The sequence below is a fragment of the Dipodomys ordii genome, unplaced genomic scaffold, assembly GCF_000151885.1.
Source record: "Dipodomys ordii isolate 6190 unplaced genomic scaffold, Dord_2.0 Scaffold67, whole genome shotgun sequence".
Lineage (NCBI taxonomy): Eukaryota > Metazoa > Chordata > Mammalia > Rodentia > Heteromyidae > Dipodomys > Dipodomys ordii.
Window position 1 is genome coordinate 9,514,941 of NW_012267283.1, and position 14,162 is coordinate 9,529,102.

Here is a 14,162-nt window from a genome sequence, read left to right on the forward strand (position 1 = left end):
CCCTGAGTTCAATCCTGAGCACTACCAGAAAGAAGAAAATAGTGATTTATTGGTGGTAGTTCATTTCCAAAGTTGATATAAATAAGAAATGTTTTTAGGAATATTACATACAAAATTCTAAAGATAATAAGCAAGTTTAGTTTACTAAAAAAGAATATGCATTTTGTCTATACTACAAATTCTCTGAAGGTAGAAAAAATATAAAGAACAGGAATATAACAAGAAGCAAAAAATGAAAAGATTAACAGCATCCTTTATATATCTTTATATTATACACGAGGAATTCAAAATATATGTCAGTAACAGTGATAAATCCTAAAAGCTAAAATCTGAATTTGAACAAATAGTAGAAAACCTTAAAAGTAGCTAAAGGGAAGAAAAAAGATACCTGAAGTACAGAGGACCAAAAATAGAAATGAGAGGAACACTTCTTGTGAGAAGCAATGCTAGATAGAAGACAATGGAACAGTCATGAAAAATACTAGAAGGCAACAGATAATTCAAACTAGAATTCTATACCCAAATAAATGAAGGCAAAACAAAGAGATTTCTGAAATATAAAAAAGCTGACAGAGTCAAGCGCTAGTAGCTCATGCCTACAATCCCGGCTACTCAGGAGACAGATCTGAGGATCATCGTGGTTCGAAGCCATCATGTATAGGAAACTCTGTGAGACTCTTATCTCCAATAAACTACTCAAAGAAAAAAACAAAAACCCGGAAGTAGAGCTGTAGCTCAAGTGGTAGAGTACTAGCCTTGAGCAAAAGAAATTTAAGGACAGTGCCTAGGACAAGAGTTCAAGTACCAGGGCTAGCAAAAGAAAAAAAAGGTGACAGAATTCATCACCATCATTTTTGCAAATGTGTAGTAAAAGATAATAATAATAGTATTAGTAGTAGTAATAATAATTATGCAACCATAGAGAGATGAGGATTCTTTTTTCAAAAGAGAAATGTGTGTATGCTCACATGTATAAGTGAATTGAGAGAAAAAAAACCACAGAAAAAGTATGATTCTAGTTATTCTAAGGTAAAATGTAAATGTGATGGCTGGTACGAGAGTAGACCTTTTACACATAAGGCAGAAATAAGTTCATGAGGCGACAGCAAGATAGAAAGAGCCTGGGTATTTAGTGACGGTAGAGCTTCCACTGCAACCCTGGACCAACGCTATCATCATGAGCAATACAAGAGAAGCAAAACTCTACATTATTTAAGATACCATTTGTGGGTTTCTGCCACTTATACTTTAATCATCTATAACTATCTCTTAGTAAGTGTTTCCCCAAAGCCCTACAATATGAAACACAGAAAATTATGTTTTAGGACTGGGAATATGGCTCAGCGGTAGAGCGCTTGCCTAGCATGCATGAAGCCCTGGGTTCCATTGCTCAGTACCACATAAACAGAAAAAGCCGGAAGTAACACTGTGGCTCAAGTGGTCAAGTGCTAGCCTTGAGCAAAAGAAGCTCAGGGACAGTGCCCAGGCCCTGAGTTCAAGCCCCAGACTGGCAAAGAAAAGAAAAGAAATTTATGTTACAAGCTTACTATCTCATCTTTCCTATGAACTATGATTAAGCCTCTCTTACTTTAGCCAAGAAAACTGAGTGCTAGCCCTTCAAATGTCAGGATTACCTGCTAACCACATTTCTCAAGTGTAATAAAAGGCCATGCTGAAGGACCTATGGAACACAGCCCCAGGTGTCCACAGCACACTACTCCCATTGTCTTCGGATGCTGCAGAACTACTCTGCTAAGGCTCACCTTCAATTTCCCTCCAGTCTGACTTTCTTCTTTTAAATTCATATTGGATGACTGATGGCCAACATAATAAATATTTTATCTTTCTACACCTTTCCCCCAAGAAGAATATATCTGTTTGAAAGTGGGGCCCTGTTAAAACACCTGGAGTCCAAAGATAGCTCTTAACTCTTTGGTCTAGAGTGAGTACTTGCAGTTTTAAATATGTTTACACTGTCACCATATAGATATCAAAATAGGCCACATAATCCTATGTAGGGAAAATGTTACTTTCATAATTAAACTAGAAATGCTATAGGCAGAACGTGAAATGATCAAGGACATGATATAAAGTATAGGTAAGGATGAGTTTAACTGCTTGACTTAAGACAGTATCACCTACATTGCAAAATAAAGTAATTCTGATAAGGTCTAAAAATTTTATAATAAGTAAAAATCTGACAAAATGCCAAAGGAAAAATGTTCAGGCATAATGGGATCAATGGACTAACTGGGATAATTTTCTTATGACGTCTGTTACAAATAATCAAATCAGCAATAAACCTATGCCTATCCCCGATGACCTTTCTTCCAGAATCTGGCTTTTCCATTGATGACTGATTGGATCATACAGGATTTGAAGGTAATAACAGCAAGCATTTGTGCATAGACTAAATATAAGAAAAGGGAAAGCTATGACATGCCAAGTCTTAAAAGTAGAACAATAAAGGGAAGAAATGGCTCTAGTAGACCATAGCCACTTTAATGTAAGGATCAGAATTTTGAAATACATCTCTCATCTAGATAAGATCAATCAAAATTAAAGAATTTTCTTTCTACATTGCTATAGGGCTACAAGAATCAGCCTCCCATTAGCCAAAGCACTCAACAAGAATAACCAGTTTAGGGAATGTGGCTTAATGGTAGTGTGTTTGCCTCTCATGCATGAAACCTTGAGTTCCATTGTTCAATACCACATAAACAGAAAGCTGGAAGTTGCACTGTGGCTCAAGTGCTAATCTTGAGCAAAAGAAGCTCAGGGCCAGTGCCCAGGCCCTGAGTTCAAGCCTCAGGACTTGGTTACCTGATGACTCTTTCTCCATCTTTAAATGTTCCAGCATCACTTAAGCTAAATCAACAGGACCTGGATATTTTTAGAAAACCTTTTTGTCTGATATTCTCAATTTAGCTCAAATGAATACCAATCAGATTATGGAACTGCTCATTGAGGGAGAAATGAAAAGACTCACCTTCTCAATATTTATCTGGTGCTTTCTTAACCTCTCCAAGTCTGTTGGGATGACTATCTTAGTGAATTTCTGGATAGCTGGCTCAAGACGGCGTAACTTCACCTTTTCTTCATCTTCAGACATCCTAAAAAATGTTGTCACTACCACTTCTCCACTCACACAGAAAAACCTAAAACAGAAATATTTCCTTCTTAAGAGTGCCTTAAATCAGTTCCCTTTTTTTTTTTTTTAAAGTCAGTCGTGGGGCTTGAACTCTGGGCCTAGCACTGTCCCTGAGCTCTTTAGGTCAAGGCTAGTGCTCTACCACTTGAACCACAGTAACACTTCTGGTTTTCTGGTGGTTAACTGGAGATAAGAGTCTCAAGGACTTTCCTGCAGGGGCTGCCTTTGAACCATAATCCTCAGATCTCGACTGAGTAGCTAGGATTACAGGCCTGAGTCACAGGCACCTGGCTCCCACTATTTTTAAATCAACAATTAGGCTTATTACAATCTATTCTAAATAAAGATTTGACTTAATGCTGAACCTAATGACATTTTTCTTTATGAAAATGTGCTTTAAAATCTTTTTCTTTTAATAAAATTATATTTACTTGCTATAGAAAATTTAGAAAAATATAACCAAATGAAAAGAATAAAAACCAACAATGATGTCCACAGACTTAGTTAACTACTCAATAGTTCGATGAATATCTCTCACAAGACTTTTCTATGTCAGTATGTAATTATGTTTTTAAAATTATCATTATTAGCTGGGCACCAGTGACTCATGCCTGTAATCCTAGCTACTCAGGAGGCTAAGAACTGAGGATTATGGATTGCTGTTCAAAGTCAACCTGGGCAAGAATGTCCATAAGACTCTTATCTCCAATAGACCACCAGAAAACTGGAAGTGGCACTGTGGCTCAAGTGGCAGAGCACTAGCCTTGACCTGAAAAGCTGAGAGACAGCACCCAGGCCCAGAGTTCAAGCCCCAACATTGACAAAATAAAATAATTGTTATTAGCTTGTATTAGTTATATGGGAGAAAGGGAGATTTCACTGCTCTCTTTCCACATGTTTTCTATGTATTCCAGTCAATTTCACCCTCTCTGTAAATATCCAATTTTTTAAAATTTAGGACTATACAGTCCAATACCTTGAATACTGAACAACCTTTTTTCTAAAGGTGTCAAATGTCAAATATTGAAGGGAAAATTTCATTCTTAGGATTTCGGCTTTTATTAAACGCTATGTCTAACATCATCATAACAACTATTTAATTCTAAACTTCAAATATATGGTCACAGAATATGAGACTATTCTCATGGATGTATCTTCCCTTTCTGACTTCCCTTTCCCTTACTACTTCACCAGTTTCCTACCAGCACTCCAGAACAACCAAGTCTCTAGGACAACACACTGGCTTTAATTGGAGAAAAGTTACATCTATTTGTACAAACTGAGCTTTTCAGATTAAAAAACAATTGTTATTATAAAGGTGATGTATAGGGGTTACAGTTATATAAATCTTGTAAAGAGTACATTACTTTTGGACGACATCCCTTCCCTTGCTGTCTCCCCTCTGATCTCTACCCACAAGTTGTGTAGTTCATTTTCAACAGAGTGGCCAATGACTACCACTGCTGCATTTGTTTACTCTATGTTCCTCTATTTCTGTGACTCCCCTTACCCTCCTAAAGACATATAAATGAACAAACAGAACCAAAAGAGGACAAGAACAGCAAAAAAAAAAAAAAAGTTTCCTGTTTCCATTTCCTCGACTTCATTTGCTTTTCAGCCTTTTATGAATAATAGGCTCCATCACTTTGCCAAAATTGAAGAACAGTGCTGCGCACCATGCCTTCATATCACCTCATTAGCCACGAGCTCTCCCATACTAAAAATAACAATAAGTTGGCCATGTTCATCCCACTGGGTTATGATTTCTTAGCCCAGGGTTCACAGCAATATTCTAAATCAATTTCATGAATTTCTGAATTTTTAGGATTAATTTTTTTAGAGTTTCTCAAAGGGAACTATCACTCTGCAAATGAAGAACTACATCTCTAAATAATGCTTGTTCTGTATTTTCCCTTTCTTTACATAGTTGAAAATTTTGAAGTGTTGGTCATAAAAGACACAAGCTCACAAGTAAACACAGAAAATTTCCAAACACTAAAAACACAGCTGCTAAAACTGCCATAGTCAAAAGAAACACCAAACAAAACAGGACTGGCTATATATATATATTTTTTAAATCATCCACCAAAACAGGACAATTCATAACTAAGGGGCTAGAAATGGACAAAAAAAGTAATCTTAAAAAAGGCAATGCAAGAACATTTTTAAACATCCAAAGATACTGAAAAATTTTAGGTAATGTTATGAAACAACAGGCCAATATGAATATAAACCAAGTGAAAATTCTAGAATGACTTTGAATAATGAGCTAAACAAGCAACTACATAGTGGAAGATGTCAGGGCACTGAAGAATAAAAAGATTAAAAAATATTTAAAACATTATAAAGTAATAGGATCAATAAAAATAGAAAATAATGAAAGAAAAAAACAAACAAATGAAAATAACAAAATTGGGGCTGGGAAGGTGGCCCAATGGAAGAGTGCTTGCCTTGCATGAATGAGGCCCTGATTCGATTCCACAGCACCACATAAGCAGAAAAAGCCAGAAGTGGTGCTGTGGCTCAAGTGCTAGAGCACTAGCCTTGAGCTAAAGAGCTGAGGGACAGTGCCTAGGACAGAGTTCACGCCCCAGGACCTACTAAAAAAGAAAGAAAGAAAGAAAGAAAGAAAGAAAGAAAGAAAGAAAGAAAGAAAGAAAGAAAGAAAGAAAGAAAGCAATTAGTCAAAAGAGAGTATGCTGGGACTTAGAAGATCTCACACTGAAAAGGCACATAAACTCCAAGTAAAAATCTCCAAGGTCTGGGAAGGTGGCTCAGTGGTAGAGCGCTTGCCTTGCATGCATGAGGCCCTGGGTTCAATTCCTCAGCACCACATAAGCAAAAAGAAAAAGCCGGAAGTGGTGCTGTGGTTCAAGTGGTAGAGCGCTAGCCTTGAGCTGAAGAGCTGAGGGACAGCGCCCAGGCCTGGAGTTCAGGCCCCACGACCTGACCCAAAAACAAAACAAAACCAAAATACCAAAAAACAAAAAACAAACAAAAAACTCCAAATAAACAAACTTAACTAAACCCAAAAGAAAGAAAATTGCAGAACATTGAGGATAAAGAAAAAAATCATAAAAAGCAATCCAGAGGTATAATGCTGATTAAGGAAAAGAACAAAAGCAAGGAATTTTACACCAAAGATTAGACTATCAAAAGATAGGAAAGTCTTCAAAGTGCTAAGAAGAGGAGGTTGGAGCAAACCCGGGAAAATTATCAGTTACAGTAAAGGCAAAATAATAAATCTCTGACATACAAAGACTAAGCTTATTACCAAGCTACTCATCAAAAGAAGTACTAAAAAAGGCATATATAAGTATGTATATATCTTTTAACTAGGGAGTCTTCATTTCATTTTGTTACACTATGGAATCCCTAGAGTCTAATATGGTATTTGGTAGGCAATAAGTGGTCAATTAAATATTTACTGAAAGGTTGAATTTTCCCTTGCCCCCCACCAAACAGATAAAATGTTATAAATCATTCTAAAGGGCATATTTTAACAATAGAGAAATTAAATCCAAGGGAATGAAATAACAAGAGTAATTAATTTCTATTTGTTTATACTTCAACTGTTACTGGATAAAATAAATGAAGAAAAAGAAAGGATTTTTGAATAACATGATTAAGCATAAGAAAAATGTTTCCATGTAAATAATTTTCTCCTATGCAGCTTTTTATACCAGCACAGTATTAAATTATGTGCTTCATAATTTAATCATCTATTGTTAGCTACTTCAGTTTATTCCAATTTCCCACTAGTATAAACCATAGTGTATGTACTCTTCTTACACAGAAATCCATGCTGTCACCTATGATTATTTCTTTAAAATAAAAACCTAGAAATATAAATATTAAATAAATACATGTGTTTGTGTGGTATTGGGTTTCTAAATTCAAGGTCTTGCACTTGATAGGTTTGGATGATACTGTAGAACCACACCTTCTTGTGTATCTCTGGTTATTTTTAGGATATGATCTCACTTTCTACCTGACTCTCACCTGTCTAGTTTTAGGCTTCCAAACACCACTGGGATTACAGGAATATGCCACCACATACAGCTTCCCTTCTGTGGAGTCTTATGGACTTTTCTGCCTGAGTGGGCCTGGCCCTATGCTCCTCCCCATTTTAGACTCTGCTGTAGCTTGGGATGACAGGCACAAGCCACTGCACACAGCTATGGGTTGAGAAACTTTTATACTTGGGCTGACCTCAAACCTCAATCCTCCATTCTTAGCCTCTTAGGTAGCTAGGATTATAGGCATGATTACAGGTATGAGTTACTACTGGCTTAAGTAAAAATATTATTTTAGTATATGCATTCCCAATGGTACAAGATTGTGACTATTTACATTCCCACCAGCAATTATCACATTGTTCATTAATCTATATTCCAATCAGTTTACTTGGCTTTATCATTCTTCTTACATATTTGATTGGTGAAAAATAATAGTCTCAAGTCGTAGAGTGTCAGCCTTGAGCAAAATAGCTGAGGGAGAGCATGAGACCCCGAGTTCAAACTCCAGTACTGGCACAACAATAACAACAAAAGAAAGTATGATTAAAAAATGAATGAATGTATATGCCAGCATTTCTTGATTTTTCAGTAGTAAAATTAGAATATATTTGTGATTATAATTAAAACACAGGGTTTAAAAACAAGAAAGTAAAGGAGAAAGGAAGGGGAGATAAAAGAAGAGGAGGGGAGGGAAAGGGAAAGAAACAGAAATAAGACCAGACCAGAGGTTCTTGGAGAAGTGGTTGTTTGTATGACTGAGTGGAGAAAATTTTTTGTGGGGCCAGAAAAAAAACTTCTTTAAAAGGGATATACGCATTCAATCCAAAGGGATACAGAAAGTAAAGGTGGGGGGAGAAGCTATTGCCAATGATCAAAATCCCCAAAATTTAAGCAGTAAAGCCAACAACAAATGAAGAGAACAATAACTGAGTCTGTATTAGAGAAGTAAATAAGTGAATAAAAATAAATGGGGAGAGGGCTGTGAATGTAGCTTAGTGGTAGAGTACTTGCCTAGCATGCATGAAGCCCTCAGTACCATATAAACAGAAAAAGCCGGAAGTGGCACTGTTGCTCAATTGATAGGGTGCTAGTCTTGAGCAAAAAAGCTCAGGGACAGTGCTCAGGCTAAGTTCAAGCCCCAGGACTGGCAAAAAAAAACAAGAACAAAAACAAAAATAAAGGGAGAGAATGGTCAGTCCTGTCTTACAGAATAATTCCAATTAATAAAGGAGAAAAATGGAAAAATCACCATTAGAAAACCACAGCAAAAATGACTGAAGGCAAGATCCAGTGGATGCTAAATTTTAGCAAGGGAAAGTTCGAGGAAATACAGGATGTTTGCAAAGTCTAAAGGTTTCCCTATGATATAAATTATGAGGGAAATGGTTCCTTTGTATTAGAGAATTCCCAAAGACACTTCCTTAACCAAGTGATGAAGGTAACATCCCAAGATTAACATTCAACTCATAGCATATACTCTAACAGGATAAACAAAAAAAAAAGGCACATACATTTTTGTGATAGCTTTAACAGTACACACACAAATATATAATCTTAATCACATCATGACAAACCATGGAACAAACACCATTTAAGGGACAGGCTACATAATTAAATGGTTGAGCCCATTAAAAAAAAAAAGTAAATGTCATAAGAGACATGAAATGATCACGGCAGATTAGAAAAGATGACAGAGCCATGTCAACTAAATGCAGTGTAGGGTCTTAAACTGGATCCTGGAATACAGAAGGAGTATTACCATTGAAAAATAATAGACTCAGAAGACATATTCAGTTGACAACACTGTTCTTGCTTTTAGTGATTGTAAGGTGGTATGGCACATATTGGCATTAAGGGCATCTATTCAGAATTCCGTGTTACTTTTGCAGATTTTCTGTGGTTATAAAAATTACTTCAGAACAAGTAGGGTTGTTGTTTTCCTGTACAAGAATTGATATTTCATGGAGGACAGGTAGAAACATTCAGAACCCAAAGAACGGCAGCCACGTTCACAGCACCGATAACTTGCTGGGCCAGTAATGGGGCGGGGAGAGGGGAGGCGTGCCCAGGTGCCCGACAAACTTTAGTGTTCACGACTCATCGAGATGGTAACCTAACCCTCCTGCTCCCGGAGGGGACTCAGAGCTTAAGCAAATGACTCAACGCCCCACGTCCCAGAAAACAGCTGGCAAACTCCGAAAAGTCCTAACCACCTCCGTGGGCCTAGGGATGATTCGAGTGCCGCCAGGGCCGTGGCTCCGCACAGAACTGGGGGAGCGCAGTCCAGACCCTCAGTCCACACGGGGGTCTGTCCCCACGCTGCGTCCGGAAACCCGAGGAGGCAGCCAGGGGGGGGCGGCTTCCGCAGACCACCTCCAGGTCTGGCTGGCTGACAGGACACCCGGGGTCCCCCACACCCCCAGTCCGGCTGACAGGACACCCCGGGGTCCCCCACACCCCCAGTCTGATTGATAGGATACCCCGGGGTCCCCCACACTCCCAGTCCGGCTGACAGGACACCCCGGGGTCCCCACACCCCCAGACTGGCTGACAGGACACCCCGGGGTCCCCCACACCCCCAGTCCGGCTGACAGGACACCCCAGGGTCCCCCACACCCCCAGTCTGGCTGACAGGACACTCCGGGGTCTCCCTCCCCACACACACCCCCAGTCTGGCTGACAGGACACCCTGGGGTCCCACACACCCCCAGCCAGCTGACAGGACACACCGGGGTCCCCCACACCCCCAGTCCGGCTGACACCCCGGGGTCCCCCACACCCCCAGTCCGGCTGACAGGACACCCCGGCCCGCTTCCAGTCCCGTCCCGCACATGCGTCATCCTCCCGGGGTCCCCCCCCCCGCGTACCAGGGCCACGCACGCCCGACGCCCACCACCAGCAGCCGGCTGGGCGCGCCCTGCTCGCCCGAGCCCCCGGCCGAGGCTGGCGACCCTGACAACCCCAGGGCGCTCCGGGCATCCCGGGGCCGGCAGGCCCGGAAACTTTTTCAGCCCTGCAGCGCGGGAGGCCAACCAGCTTCCCGGGTCGGCGGCCTCCCCGCGAGCAGGTACCAGCTCTCCTACACCGAAACGGGAGGAGCCCCGGGCCGTCCACACTTCCGATCCGCTGCCCCCCTTCCCGCTTCCCGCGCGGCTCCTCTCCTCCCCCGCGCGCGGGTAGGCCCGGCCCACCCTGCGGGTCAAGACCAGAAGCCCCCGCGAGGCGTCCTCCCCCGGACCCCTTACCTCCCGCCGGGGCTCGCTAGGCCGGTCGTGCGCACCGCGCAGGCGCCAGAGAGAAGGGGCGGGGCGTCGCTAAAAACAGAGAGGAGCCAGGGGCGGGGCGTCTTGGCCACGCCCCCTGGGGAGGTCCCGGGAGCCCTATCTGTGAAGGACCAGCAAACCAGGGCGAGCCTCTGGGTCACAGAAAGCTTTTAAAAAGGAGACCCAGGCCGGCTCCCGTGGCTCACGCCTATAATCCTAGCTACTCTGGAGGCTGAGATCTGAAGATCGAGGTTCAAAACCAGTCTGGGCAGGAAAGCCCGTGCGACACTTATCTCCATTTAACCACCAGAAAACCAGAAGTGGTGCTGTGGCTCAGGTGGTAGAGCGCTAGCCTTGAGCTGAAGAGCTGAGGGACAGCGCCCAGGCCCAGAGTTCAGGCCCCACGACCGGCAAAGTTGTTTGTTTGTTTGTTAGGTGATTTTACTTTATATGGGGTTGGGATACCGGACTCAGAAAGAGATGAGTTTAATTTTCATTTATTTATTTTTATTGTTATTAGAAAGATGATGTGCAGAGGGGAAAGATGGGTTTGTGGAGGGGGGGGTCAGGGGCTGAGGGAGGCCTGTATTTTAAGACAATTCATATTTATATAACTGCATTTGGCAGTTTCCTTGCACATTTTCCTCCGTTCTTCCTAGAATTTTATTGGTCAGTTTGCTGTGTATTTTTAGCTTTCTTAACATGTGTGGAGCTTTCTTAACATGTGTGGAAACCCAAGTTCAGAGAGGTTGTGCCTTCTTCCCTTTGTCCCAAAGCCCCTCGAGGTGGTCAAAGGCAGAGGTGTCTTAACAACAGACAAGTTGTGATTTTTTTAAAACTTGAGACAACATCCTTATTCTAGTTTTATAGATAATGACTCCAAGACTCAGTAGTTTTGAGTGACTCACTCCAGCTCAGCCTGTTTGTGGCAAAGCTAGACTCCCAAGTTTTATTTTCTTGATTTCCATCCTGAGTTATTCCAGTTAGACCAGTTGCTAAAGTTGTCTGTAGGTCATAGGTATCTCTAGGTAGTAGTCTAATGTTCAGACTCAGCCCTTTTTTTTTTTTTTTTTTGGTCATGGGGCCTGAACTCTGGGCCTGGGCACCATCCCTCAGCTCTTCAGCTCAAGGCTAGCACTCTACCACTTGAGCCACAGTGCCACTTCGGGATTTTTCTGCTTATGTGGTGCTGAGGAATTGAACCCAGGGCCTCATGCATGCAAGGCAAGCACTGTACCACTGAGCCACCTTCCCAGCCCCAAGACTCAAGCCCTTTTAAAATATGTATCCGAATATTTAGATGCCTTGCTTAGAATATCCACGGATAGTATTGCTATCAAAAGTCTGACAGAGCCTGGCATCTGTGCTCATGCCTGTCATCCTAGCTATTCAGGAGGCTGAGATCTGAGGATCACAGTTCAAAGCCACCCCAGACAGAAAGTTGGGATGGAAGTGGAGATAGAAATTGTGGACTATTTAGGGCTAAGGCTGGAGCTTAGTGGTAGAAGTTTACCAAGCCTGGATTCCATCCCCAGCAGCATCCAAGTAAGGTAGGGTAGGGTAAGGGGGAGGCATAGTGCATAACTGTTAGCGAAATAAACTCCCTTCCCATAGCTTAGTCCACTCCTTCCCCTCTCCATAGGTTAGCATGCTCCCTTCCTAGGCAACACTAGCCCATTTAGTAAAGGCAGTAAATAATAACCTCCAACCCCCCTTTACCTTGGGATGGCACTTCTCTGGAGCAGCTACCACCATATAAGGCAACAGGAGCCCCTTAGAGTGACCTTCAGGTCTGGGCAGCTGCAGGGCCCCTTATCTACTATTTGGACAGCAGCCATAAATCCTAGTCCACCATGATGAAGCCCCTGGTCCACATATCCACACCAGGATCTCTGCCTCCTATCCCCTTCTAGCCCCTCCTAAACCTCCTAGGTTTTATAGGTCACCTCAGACAATAGCCGGTGCTTCTTCTCACTTCTCCCTTATGAGAAGGGGTCTTGCCAGCCCATTTCCTGGCAATAAACCTTTCTTTGTTCTCTATACCTGAATGTCTGTGTGGTTCTCTGGCAAAGTCTAATTTACCCTATCAATAACATTCACTAAACAATTTGAATTTTCTTTTTGGGAGATATTTGTTTATGTTACAGTTAGCCAAGAAATAAGGTACTCATTGAATCTTAAGTCTAGGAGAAACATTAAATTATTAAGCAATGCTGAGGCCTGGGTGAAATGTTTATTCAAGAATCAGTTAAACATGATCTTTTCTTGGACACCAGTGGCTCTTGCCTGTAGTCCTAGCTACTTAGGAGTCTGAGTCCTAAGGATCTCAGTTCGAAGCCGGTGCAGGAAAGTGTGTGAGACTCTCATCTCCCAATTAAGCACCAAAAAAAGCTGGAAGTGGAATTGTAGCTCAAGTGGTTGAGTGCTAGTTAGCCTTGAGCATGAAAAACTTAGGGAGAGTGCCCAAGGCCTGAGTTTAAGCCCTAGGATCAGCACAAAACAAACAAACAAATCTTTTCAAGTATTTGTTATTGGCATGAAGCCCTGAGAAGGAAGCCTAAAGTACAATAGGGAGGTGTGATTCTTGAATATTCTAAATGTGAACCTGATCTTCTAGGTGGTTTCATGTATGTTTGCTATAAGTTAGGTGTGTCATGTACGAGGATAAAATATTTTTAATGTAACAGTTGGTTAGCTTGATTTATAATCTTCAAATATTTAGATATAGGGAGTGGGTATCTGGCTTCTTTCTTTTTTTTTCTTCCAACTTGGCACATATGCCCGCTGCTGCAAGACAAAGTTTTCCTTAGATCCTTACCTGATCCCAGCAAGGCCAAATAGAAAGTGTACATTTGGGAAAGAAAAAAAAATTCTGGGCCCCAGTGGCTCACGCCTATAATCCTAGTTACTCAGGAGACTGAGATCTGAAGATCCCTGTTCAAAGCCAGCCCAGGCAGGAAAGTTTGTGAGACTCTTATCTCCAATAAAACACCAAAAAACCAGAATTAGCATTATGGCTCAAGTGATAGAGTGCTAGCCTTGAGCTGAAGAGCTGAGAGACAGCGCCCAGGCCCAGAGTTCAAGCCCCACTACTGACTATATCAATATCTCTTATATGATTTTCTGGAGTATTCATGGGAATGAATTGAAACAGTTCGATAAGGTATTAAGAGAAAAAGCTTTCCTCCACAACCATCAGAGGAAGTCATGTATATAGATCCTATTTATACCTGTAGACAGATGATATGAAGAAAGAACTAGGCTGGTGGCTCACGCCTGTAATCCTAGCTACTCAGGAGGCTGAGATCTGAGGATCAACAGTTCAAAGCCAGCTGGGGCAGAAAAGTCCTTGTGAGATTCTTACCTCCAATTAACTACTCAAAAACCAAAAGTGGAACTGTAGCTCAAGGTGTAAGAGTGCTAATGGAGCAAAAGAGATCAGGGAGGGGCTGCGAATGGGGCTTAGTGTGTTTGCCTAGCATGCATAATGCACTGGTTCTCTCTCTGTCTTTCAGTCTCTGTGTGTGTGTGTGTCTAACTGTAGGTCATGTTTTTAAAAATAAAGCCAATTCCTTTACTAGGTTCTTTCTCTACCCATGGATTACTGAAATATTTACTCCTGTTCTGAATGTGTTCTGCTTCTTTGTGGCAGATTGCATCATTATGTCAACTCTTAGGTAAATTAAATCAGCAGCTGACGAAAGAGAGAGCAGTATGTGGTATTCAGGC

General features: G+C 41.6%; 1 protein-coding gene across 1 annotated transcript in view; it reads right to left on the reverse strand.

The window, feature by feature from the left end:
- The window catches only part of Stx17 (syntaxin 17), a 60,920-nt gene extending 50,486 nt beyond the window's left edge, over nucleotides 1-10,434 (reverse strand). The window contains exons 1-2 of the mRNA XM_013023356.1: nucleotides 10,416-10,434; nucleotides 2,990-3,158 (exon numbers count right to left, since the gene is read on the reverse strand). Coding sequence (XP_012878810.1) covers nucleotides 2,990-3,112 — 123 coding nt within the window. The 5' untranslated portion in view covers nucleotides 3,113-3,158; nucleotides 10,416-10,434. The remainder of the gene's footprint in view (nucleotides 1-2,989; nucleotides 3,159-10,415) is intronic.
- Between the last annotated feature and the right edge of the window lie 3,728 nt (nucleotides 10,435-14,162).